The following is an 11,603-nucleotide window of genomic DNA, read 5'->3' on the forward strand; positions in this document are numbered from 1 at the left end:
CAATCCATGCTCTCTCTAAAAAAAAAAAAACAGAACACTTTTATTTCTTTATTTTTTAATACTAAAACCTACAGTGGTGGAAATAAATATTTAATCCCTGATTTTGTAAATTTATCCACTGACAAAGAAATGAGCGATCTATAATTGAATGGTAGGTCTATGTTAACAGTGAGAGACAGCAGATCTAAAAGATCCAGAAAAACGCTTTTACAAAAGATAATTTATTTGCATTTCATTGCGTGAAACCAGTTTTTGATCCCCTACCAGCAATAAAGAATTCTGCCTCCCAAAGACGAGTCCTCTCACTTTAAGTACTCCTAACCTAAAGTCGTCAGCTGTATGAAAGACACCTAGCTCAACTTGTCAACTTTATAGAGACAGCTGTCCACAGAATTCATCATTCAGACACCAACCTCTCCATCATGGGCAAGACCAAAGAACTTTCCAAGATTGTAGACCTGCTCAAGGCTGGAATGGACGAGAAGACTATTGGCAAGAGGCTGGGTGAGAAGGAGACAACTGTTGGCGCAATAATTGGAAAATGGAATAAACATAAAATGTCTGTCAATCTCCCTCGGTCTGGGGCTTCTGCAAGATTTCACCTTGTTGTGGTATCAATGATCATGAGAAAGATTTAGGCATCAGCCCAGAATTACATGGGAGCTTGTTAATGATCTCAAGGCAGCTGGGACCACAGTCACCAAGAAAAATATTCGTAACACACTACGCCGGAATGGATTAAAATCCTGCAGTGCCTCTAAGGTCCCCCTGCTCAAGAAGGCACATGCGCACAGGCCCAACCGAAGTTTGTCAATGAAGACCTGAATGATTGGGAGAAGGTGATGTGGTCAGGTGAGACAAATTGAGCTGTTTGGAATCAGTTTCACTTCCCGTGTTTGGAGCAAGAGGAATTCAGCCTATGACCCCAAGAACACCATTCCCGACGATCAAGCATGGAGGTGGTAGCGTTATGCTTCGGGATTGTTTTGCTGCAAAGGGGGCAGGTCAACTTCACCACATCAAGGGAAATGTGGATGGAGCCTTGTACCGTGAAATCCTGGGTAACAACATCCTTCTCTCAGCCAGAAAACTTAAAATAGGTCGTGAATGGGGCTTCCAGCACGACGATGACCCAAGGCACACACGGCCAAGAAAATGAAAGAGTTGCTCAAGAAGCACATTAAGGTCATGGAGTGGCCTAGCCAGTTTCCAGACCTAAATCCCATAGAAAATCTGTGAAGGGAGCTGTAGCTTCGAGTTGCCAAGGCGCAGCCTCGAAATCTTAAGGATTTGGAGAGGATCTGCAAAGAGGAGTGGTCCAATATTCTTCCCGAGATGTGTGCAAGTCTGGTGATCAACTCCAAGAAACGTCTGACCTCTGTACTGGCTACATTTTCTTTGATATTCTGTTCTCCCTGTTAAAGTACAGCTGTCCATAAAATTATAAACCATTCATGTCTTTGCCAGTGGATAAACTTACAAAATCAGTGAGGGATCAAATTATTTCCTCCACTGTATCTCATGCAGAAAGGGTGATGCACCAGACAGTATTTGAAGAAAGCCAAGCCCTAGTAAGGATAAGCGGTAGGGAAAATGAATGAATGAAAGTCCGACAATGACAGACAAATGCATAAAGGCAAGCATTTGAGCACTGGACTCCGTGCATTCTCTTTTTCCATAAAGCCTGAGAGTCCTGAAATCCATAAAGTACCAAAGCAGCACCAATTCTGGGCTTGACCTGTCCTGAAGATTGAATGGTTGCGGTGGTTGCTGATGTGTTCGTCTAAGACGGGTGTCAAACTCCTTTTAGTTTGCGGGCCACATTCACCGCAATTTTATCTCAAGTGGGCCGGACGAGTATATTTGTGGCCTAAAAAGTTAGAAATAGCAACAGTTCATAATGTTTCCCATTGTTTTGGTGCAAATAATCACAAGTACATTCAGAAAATATTCACATTTATTGATTCTTACCTTGTTGAAAATCATATGAGCATTCTGAAATTCATAGAAAAATAGGTCCTTGCTGAACATCGGAGATGGATCGTGGTAACAACGACAAACAATGGACTTGGTTTTCCCCTGCCTGGGGCCCCCCACTGTAGCCAGGCCTGGTGGTGGGGCTCGAAGGCGAGCACCTGGTGGCCGGGCCTGCACCCATGGGGCCCGGCCGGGCACAGCCCGAAAGGGTAACGTGGATTCTCCCTTCCCACCACCTGTGGGAGGAGCCATTGGGGTTGGGTTCAGTGTGAGCTGGGCGGTGGCCGAAGGCGGGGACCTTGGCATTCCGATCCCTGGCTACAGAAGCTGGCTCTAGGGACGTGGAATGCCACCTCTCTGGCAGGGAAGGAGCCCGAGCTGGTGTGCGAGGTCAATAAGTTCCGACTAGATATAGTCGGACTCGCCTCCACACACAGCTTGGGCTCTGTTGTTTGTGGCTATGCACCAAACAGCTGTTCAGAGTACCCACCTTTTTTTGGAGTCCTTGGAGGGGGTGCTGGAGAGCGCTCCCACTGGGGACTCCATCGTTCTGCTGGGGGACTTCAATTACCACGTGGGCAATGAGAGTGAGACCTGGAAGGGCGTGATTGGGAGGAACGGCCACCCGATCAGAACCCGAGCGGTGTTCTGTTATTGGACTTCGGTGCTCGTCACGGATTGTCCATAACGAACACCATGTTCAAGCATAAGGGTGTCCACACGTGCATTTGGCACCAGGAGACCTAAGGTCGCAGTTCGATGATCAACTTTGTGGTCGTGTCATCGGACTTGCGGCCGCATGTCTTGGACACTTGGGTGAAGAGAGAGGTGGAGCTGTCAACTGATCACCACCTGGTGGTGAGTTTGCTCCGATGGTGGGGGAAGATGCCGGTCCAAAGATGGCAGGCCCAAACGTTATTGTGAGGGTCTGCTGGGAACGTCTGGCCAAATCCCCTGTCAGAAGGAGTTGAAACTCCCACCTCCGACAGAACTTTGCTCATGTTCCGGGGGAGGCGGGGGACATCGAGTCCGTGTTGACCATGTTCTGCGCCTCCATTGCCAAGGCGGCCGACCGGAGCTGTGGCCGTAAGGTGGTCTGTGCCTGTCGTGCCGGCAATCCCTGAACCCGTTGGTGGACACCAACGGTGAGGGATGCTGTCAGGCTGAAGGAGGAGTCCTATCGGGCCTTTTTGGCCTGTGGGACTCCTGAGGCAGCTGATGAGTACCGGCTGGCCAAGCGGAATGCAGCTTTGGTGGTCGCTGAAGCAAAAACTCCGGTATGGGAGGAGTTTGGTGAGGCCATGGAGAAAGACTTCCGGACGGCTTCGAGGAAATTCTGGTCCACCATCCGGCGTCTCAGGAGGGGGAAGCAGTGCACCATCAACACTGTGTATAGTGGGGATGGGGCGCTACTGACCTCGACTCGGGACGTTGTGAGTCGATGGGGAGAATACTTCGAAGACCTCCTCAATTCCAACGACACGCCTTCCCATGAGGAAGCAAAGTGTGGGTTCTCTGAGGCGGGCTCTCCTATCTCTGGGTTTGAGGTCACCGAGGTGGTTAAAAAGCTCCTCGGTGGCAAGGCCCCCGGGGGGGTGGATGAGATTCGCCCGGAGTTCCTCAAGGCTCTGGATGTTGTGGGGCTGTCCTGGTTGACACGCCTCTGCAACATCGCGTGGACATCGGGGACAGTGCCTCTGGATTGACAGACTGGGGTGGGGACCGGAGGGTGTGTTCCAACTACATGGTGTGTTCCAACTACAGGGGGAAATCACACTCCTCAGCCTCCCAGGTAAGGTCTATTCAAGGGTGGTGGAGAGGAGGGTCCGTCGAAAATTCAAATCTCAGATTCAGGAGGAGCAGTGTGGTTTTCGTCCTGGCCGTGGAACAATGGACCAGCTCTACACCCTCGGCAGGGTCCTCGAGGGTGCATGGGAGTTCGCCCAACCAGTCTACATGTGCTTTGTGGACTTGGAGAAGGCGTTCGACCGTATCCCTCGGGGAGTCCTGTGGAGGATGCTTCGGGAGTATGGGGTACCGAACCCCCTGATACGGGCTGTTCGGTCCCTGTACGACCGGAGTCAGAGTTTGTTCCGCATATCCGGCAGTAAGTCGGACTCGTTCCCGGTGAGGGTTGGACTTCGCCAAGGCTGCCCCTTGTCACCGATTCTGTTCATATCTTCTATGGACAGAATTTCAAGGCGCAGCCGAGGCGTAAGGGGGTCCGGTTTGGTGGCCTCAGTATTGTATCTCTGCTTTTTGCAGATGATGTTGTTCTGTTGGCTTCATCAAGCCGTGACCTTCAACTCTCACTGGAGCAGTTCGCAGCAGAGTGTGAAGCGGCTGGGATGAGAATCAGCACCTCCAAATCTGAGACCATGGTCCCCAGTCGGAAAAGGGTGGCGTGCCCTCTCCAGGTCAGGGATGAGATCCTGCCCCAAGTGGAGGAGTTAAAGTATCTCGGTGCAGCGTCTGCAGCAATGCGGACTTTGTATCGGTCCGTTGTGGTAAAGAAGGAGCTAAGCCGAAAGGCGAAGCTCTCGATTTACCGATCTATCTACGGTCCTACCCTCACCTATAGTCACGAGTTGTGGGTCGTGACCGAAAGAACAAGATCCCGGATACAAGCGGCCGGAATGAGTTTCCTCCGCAGGGTGTCCGGGCTCTCCCTTAGAGAGAGGGTAGGAAGCTCAGTCATCCGGGAGGATGTCAGGGTAGAGCCGCTGCTCCTCCACATCGAGAGGAGCCAGATGAGGTGGCTGGGGCATCTGATTCGGATGCCTCCTGGACGCCTCCCTGGTGAGGTGTTCTGGGCATGTCCCACCGAGAGGAGACTCCGGGGATGACCCAGGACATGCTGGAGAAACTACGTCCTTCGGCTGGCTTGGGAACACCTCGGGATCCCCCCGGAAGATCTGGATTAAGTGGCTGGGGAGAGGGAAGTCTGAACGTCCCTGCTAAAGCTACTGCCCCCGCCACCCGACCCAAATAAGCGGTAGAAAATGGATGGATGGACACGGCGCTGTGGTTCCTGGGGCTCTAACAGGGTACTGCCTAATGGCATTGGATCCTCTGGTCCAGTGGGGTGTGAAGAGGCGGCGGCCGGAGGTTCAGTGTGCGCCAGAGCGGTAGGAGGCGCAGACTCCGTGAGTGGAGCAAAACTACGTGTCCTTGTTCCTCGCTCACAAGCTATTTCTCGCAGGCAGTTGTCGATTTTGACGGCTAGAGAAAACCGAGGTTCCCCGAGTAAGGTTCGGGAGGCGGGGTTGATCAAAGGCTGTGGGCTCAGGAAGAATACTCACAGGTGGATTGCTGGAGTGGCTCTGGGGAAGACAGGAGGCATACTTGTTGTGTGAGAGTGTTTAATGAGTCCATGATTTTGCGGAGGGCTTTGTCTTGTCTGCCGATATGTTCGCCCCGGTGGGCGAGCGCTTCCCTCAACGCTTGTGTAGTGGCTGGGTCGTCATGGCCTGAGTATTCTGTCAAGATGTGAGTCGGATTGGAACCAAGAGCAGACTGAGGCGGAAGGAGTAGATTTTGAGTGGTTGACACAGGGTAAGGACAGCCGAGGCGGGGCAATGGACCGGCAGGACGAGGAGCGAAAACGTGAGCAGGTTAGCATCAACAATGAATGTGTTGCGTTCTCCATTCCCACGAGCCGGTTCTGTTTGACAACTTCAAATCCTGCCTCTCTCCAATCTCACTTCTATTAGACGGGGCTTTGGCGCCATTTAGTGGCATCTCGGGGCGTTTCAGGAACTTTCTGTGAAAACTTGAGGATAGATTCCCCAAGTTCCCCCCCCCCCCCAAAATAAATTGGTGGGTGATAAAAAGTGGGAAAAATAATCATCACAATTAGTTTGTTCCAGGAAGTCCTCGATTTACGAACGAGTTCCGTTCCTACGCTGGCGACGTGACACCAATTTCCGCGGAAGTCGGATTTCACCGTTGAAGTTGAAATTTGCGGGTATTGTCCCACGTGATTGCGGCAGCAAGCCCCAGCGACATCTTTGATGAGGAAATTCACCAGCAAATTGGTGATTTGCTGGTGTCTTCTCTCTGTTACAGGAGCGACTTTGGCGCTGTCGCTAATTGACTCGCCGACATGAGGATTTGGCTCGGCAGCTGCCATTAGCGGTGCCCTTTCAGTGGGCTGTGCTTTTATTGTACTTGTGGATGGACTGGCATGTTTTTCATGGTGGGAGATGGTTCTACTGGTCTCATTTTTGGGCAGATATTTTCACACTCTTAATGCCCCGCTGCTCGTGTACTGCGCGGAGCCGCGACCCTCCTCGCATGTTACTTTCTGCGAGGCGTCGTCCGTTTTGTTAATGCCAAATACACGTGAGTGGCAATTAGTCGACTTCGAGTTCCAAACATCGTTGTGGTGTAGTCAAGTCAACAAGTCAAATAGTCTGTTCAAGCCTAGCATGGAATGCTCAAGTGAGGAGAAGACAAATCCTTTTTCTGGCAAAAGTGCAAAGCTCTGGCACACGCAAACAAGGGTTTGCCTCCGACAAATCTCTGATTAAAAATAATTCAACAAGGTGGAATGGAGCTGCTGATGACGTGAAAAATGCAAGCGGTTTGAAAACTGAAATTGAAGTCCCTGCCCACAGTACGCACAGTCATATTATGCATTTGATTGTTTTCCTTGCAGGCTGTATCTGAGAAAAGGCAGAGGAGAGACAAGAATCTGTAAAATCTACGACTCGCCTTGCCTGCCAGAGGCGGAAGCCATGTTTGCCATTAATGCTGACGGAGTGGGAGATGCTAAAGACTGAGAACGCGCCGCATTCGACGCTATGGAAGTGTCGAACCAGCCCGATCAAATCTGAAAAACCTCTGGGATCTGGACAGTACTATTACTGCCAGGAAAGCTCCAGAAGTGCTGAGGTCAGACTGAGTCAAAGGCAAGGTTCAAGCGGTTAGCGATGTGTTGCCATCAAGGCTAGTAAAACAGCAAGGTATGAAAATAGGAACGAGCAGCTGAAAATGAAGACAAGATCAGTCAGATAAAACTAATGGATCTCATTCTTTATTCTCGATACATTTGAGAAATCAAAGTTGTTATATGATGACCAAAACAATTTGAAATATGACCGTCTCTGTCTTTGTTTCAGAAGTATCTCTCGGGTGAAAAGGACAGAGCGGCAAACGCCGCTCTCGATTAGTCAACGGGTAAACATTTTTGCCACCGAGGCCCTTGAAAGTAATCTCATCATGTTTTTCAAACAAGCGGAAGTTTGTCAACTCTCCAAAAACGCTACAAAATACCTTGTGTCCATTTGTCACAATGTGTTAAGTGTCTGCGATTGCTTAAAAGATATTTGAGCAATTACGTTGATGCGTTGTCATTAGCCAAGATGTTCCAGCTAGAATGTGATCAAATTTCACCCTATCGGAATGACGTCGAAAGATTGTGATTGGACGAGAGATCAACATGTCAGCGTTTACTTTCCGGTTTGAAGATGGCACCTTTTGTTTGAATCCACCTATTTTCCACATAAGCTGTAAGTATTGGAGCATGTGACTGTGCTTTGCCTTTGAGTATTAAAAAAAAGGATGAATTTCTGGGCTCAGTTTCAGATTGGGTTTTGCCAGTGCAGACCACATTTCCAGTTCGAGGTGGGGGGGGGGGGGGGGGGGGGGTGACATTTTGGGGTTTTTCTTTCAACCTGCGATGTATGTTGCCATTTCAAGCCGTACAGGATCAGTGTTGGCAAAGTTCGTTTGCTCCACAAAGTAGGTCAAAGTTCAGTTCACCAATCCAAAAATGTTCAGAATTCAACTAAATTCACTTGTCCAAAAATTAACTTGTTCAATGTTTATTTTTTTCCTCCCCCCCACCCCCCTAATATGTTGCTGACGGGCTATTCCCCTCAACATCTGCCATTTCATTTTCCCCCCGTTGCCCTCAATTCAATCCAACACTACTGCAGTTTTCACTTTACAATCCCCAAAACGTTGGTGGTTGTTTTTTTTTTTTTTAATGGTCAAAATACTTACTTGGCTAATAATTCTGCACATGGTGTAAAGATATAGCCCGAAGGCTCAAAACTATTTATTTTTGACCAAAATCAAAAACTGGACTTTGGTCCTGAACGTGCAAACAAAAACACACAACGCAGCATGACAGCAACAATGGTGAAAGAACTTTGATAACTTGCGCAGTCCTCGCAGCTCCGGCTAACTATATTCACAAACTACTCTTGTATTACAAAACAAATCAATCCCATATACATGATAATTTTCTTAGTTATCCATTTTTACAATGATGTACTTTATTATTCAACAGAACCGATGTGGAAAATGTGTTTTATTGTTCCGCGGCTCTTAGCGCAGCACTTTTGCATGTGCGTGCAAATGCGCTGAGGACTGTTGTTGCCTTCGTCCGCATGCACGCTTCCCATCAAGACAACTGAGCGCAGCTGGACGACCCCAATTGTGCGGGAATGAGAGAGGTGGATTTCTTTCATCTTTTCTTTGCTTGCACTTCAGTACAACTCGGAACGACTTGTATCTTTTCACACAGGAGTGTGATCCCCCTGCAGTTGGAAAACACCCTCCGGTCCCCCTTTTTCAGAAGGGGGACCGGAGGGTGTTTTCCACCCCAGTCTGCCAATCCAGAGGCACTGTCCCCGATGGCCACGCGATGTTGCAGAGGGGTGTCAACCAGGACAGCCCCACAACCTCCAGAGCCTTTAGGAACTGCGGGTGAATCTCATCCGCCCCTGGGGCCTTGCCACCGAGGAGCTTTTTAACCACCTTAGTGACCTCAATCTCAGAGATAGGGGAGCCCGTCTCAGAGATAACAGCCTCTGTTTCCTCGTCGGAAGGTGTCTGTGCAATTGAGGTCTTGGAAGGATTCTCCCCACCGACTCACAACATCTCAAGTTGAGGTCAGCAGTGCCCCATCCCCACTACACACAGTGTTGATGGTGCACTGCTTCCCCCTCCTGAGACGCGGGATGGTTGACCAGAATTTCTTCGAAGCTGTCCGGAAGTCTTACTCCGTGGCCTCACCGAACAGTGTTTGCCTCAGCGACCACCAAAACTGTATTCTACTTGGCCAGCCGGTACGGATCAGCTGGCTCAGGGGTCCCACAAGTCAAAAAGGCCCGAGAGGACTCCTTCGGCTGCAGTGTTAGCTGGGTGGTAGCCGAAGGCAGGGACCTTGGCAATCCGATCCCCGGCTACAGAAGCTGGCTCTAGGGACAACGTCACCTCTCTGACAAGGAAGGAGGCCGAGCTGGTGTGTGAGATCGAGAAGCTCTTTACCACAACGGACCGATCTGTCTGTCAATCTCCCGTTCCATTCTTCCCTCACTCATGAACAAAACCCCAAGATACTTGAACTCCTCCACTTGGGGCAGGATCTCATCCCCGACCTGGAGAGGGCATGCCACCCTTTTCCGACTGAGGACCACGGTCTCAGATTTGGAGGTGCTGATTCTTATCCCAGCCGCTTCACACTCGGCTGCGAACTGCTCCAGTGAGAGTTGGAGCTCACGGCTTGAGGAAGCCAACAGAACCACATCATCAGCAAAAAGCAGAGATGCAATACTGAGGCCACCAAACCGGACCCCCTCTACGCCTTGGCTGCGCCTCGAAATTCTGTCCATAAAAGTTATGAACAGAATCTGCGACAAAGGGGAGCCTTGGCGGAGTCCAACCCTCACCGGGAACGAGTCCGACTTACTGCCGGATATGCGGACCAAACTCTGACTCCGGTCGTACAGGGACCGAAGAGCCCGTATCAGGGGGTTCGGTACCCCCATACTCCTGAAGCACCCTCCACAGGACTCCCCGAGGGACACGGTCGAACGCCTTCTCCAAGTCCACAAAACACATGTAGACTGGTTGGGCGAACTCCCATGCACCCTCGAGGCCCCTGCCGAGGGTGTAGAGCTGGTCCACTGTTCCACGGCCAGGACGAAAACCACACTGCTCCTCCTGAATCTGAGATTCGACTTACCGACAGACCCTCCTCTCCAGCACCCCTGAATAGCCCTTACCAGGGAGGCTGAGCAGTGTGATCCCCCTGTAGTTGGAACACACCCTCCGGTCCCCCTTCTTAAAAAGGAGGACCACCACCCCAGTCTGCCAATCCAGAGGCACTGTCCCCGATGTCCACGCGATGTTGCAGAGGCGTGTCAACCAGGACAGCCCCACAACATCCAGAGCCTTGAGGAACTCTGGGCAAATCTCATTCACCCCCGGGGCCCTGCCACCGAGAAGCTTTTTAACTACCTCGGTGACCTCAAACCCAGAGATAGGAGAGCCCGCCTCAGAGAACCCACACTCTGCTCCCTCATGGGAAGGCGCGTCTGTGGAATTGAGAAGGTCTTCGAAGTATTCTCACCACCGACTCACAACGTCCCGAGTCGAGGTCAGCAGCGCCCCATCCCCACTATACACAGTGTTGATGGTGCACTGCTTCCCCCTCCTGAGACGCCGGATGGTGGACCAGAATTTCCTCGAAGCCGTCCGGAAGTCTTTCTCCATGGCCTCACCGAACTCCTTTCATACCAGAGTTTTTGCTTCAGCGACCACCAGAGCTGCATTCCGCTTGGCCCGCCGGTACCCATCAGCTGCCTCAGGAGTCCCACAGGCCAAAAAGGCCCAATAGGACTCCTTCAGCTTGACTGCATCCCTCACCGTTGGTGTCCACCAACGGGTTCGGGGATTGCCGCCACGACAGGCACCGACCACCTTACGGCCACAGCTCCGGTCGGCCGCCTCAGCAATGGAGGCGTAGAACATGGTCCACTCGGATTCGATGTCCCCAGCCTCCCCCGGAACATGAGCAAAGTTCTGTCGGAGGTGGGAGTTGAAACTCCTTCTGACAGGGATTTCTGCCAGATGTTCCCAGCAGACCCTCACAATACGTTTGGGCCTGCCACGTCGGACCGGCATCTTCCCCCACCATCGGAGCCAACTCACCACCAGGTGGTGATCAGTTGACAGCTCCGCCCCTCTCTTCACCCGAGTGTCCAAGACATGTGGCCGCAAGTCCGATGACATGACCACAAAGTCGATCATCGAACAAGGGTGTCCTGGTGCCAAGTGCACGTGTGGACACCCTGATGCTTGAACATGGTGTTCGTTATGGACAATCCGTGATGGGCACAGAAGTCCAATAACAGAACACCGCTTGGGTTCTGATCCGGGGTGGGGGGGTGTTCCTCCCAATCCCGCCCTTCCAGGTCTCACTGTCATTGCCCACGTGAGCATTGAAGTCCCCCATCAGAACGATGGAGTCCCCAGCGGGAACGCTCTCCAGCACCCCCTCCAAGGACTCCAAAAAGGGTGGGTACTCTGAACTGCTGTTTGGTGCATAGGCATAAACAACAGTCAGGACCCGTCCCCCCACCCGAAGGCGGAGGGAGGCTACCCTCTCGTCCACCGGGGTGAACCCCAACGTACAGGCGCTGAGCCGCGGGGAAATAAGTATACCCACACCTGCTCGGCGCCTCTCACCGTGGAAGAGAGTCCAACCCCTCTCGAGAGGACCGGTACCAGAGCCCAAGCTGTGCGTGGAGGCGAGTCCGACTATATCTAGTCGGAATTTATTGACCTCGCACACCAGCTCGGGCTCCTTCCCTGCCAGAGAGGTGACATTC

At 51.5% G+C, this 11,603-nt stretch overlaps 1 protein-coding gene across 2 annotated transcripts in view; it reads left to right on the top strand.

Annotated features, from left to right (window-relative positions):
- The window catches only part of rad51 (RAD51 recombinase), a 36,352-nt gene extending 28,798 nt beyond the window's left edge, over positions 1-7,554 (top strand). For both annotated transcript variants that reach the window (XM_061704810.1, XM_061704811.1), the window contains exon 10: positions 6,638-7,554. In XM_061704810.1, coding sequence (XP_061560794.1) covers positions 6,638-6,761 — 124 coding nt within the window. In that variant the 3' untranslated portion in view covers positions 6,762-7,554. The remainder of the gene's footprint in view (positions 1-6,637) is intronic.
- The last annotated feature ends 4,049 nt before the right edge of the window (positions 7,555-11,603 follow it).

Source organism: Phycodurus eques, chromosome 18 (assembly GCF_024500275.1).
Source record: "Phycodurus eques isolate BA_2022a chromosome 18, UOR_Pequ_1.1, whole genome shotgun sequence".
NCBI classification, from domain to species: Eukaryota; Metazoa; Chordata; class Actinopteri; order Syngnathiformes; family Syngnathidae; genus Phycodurus; species Phycodurus eques.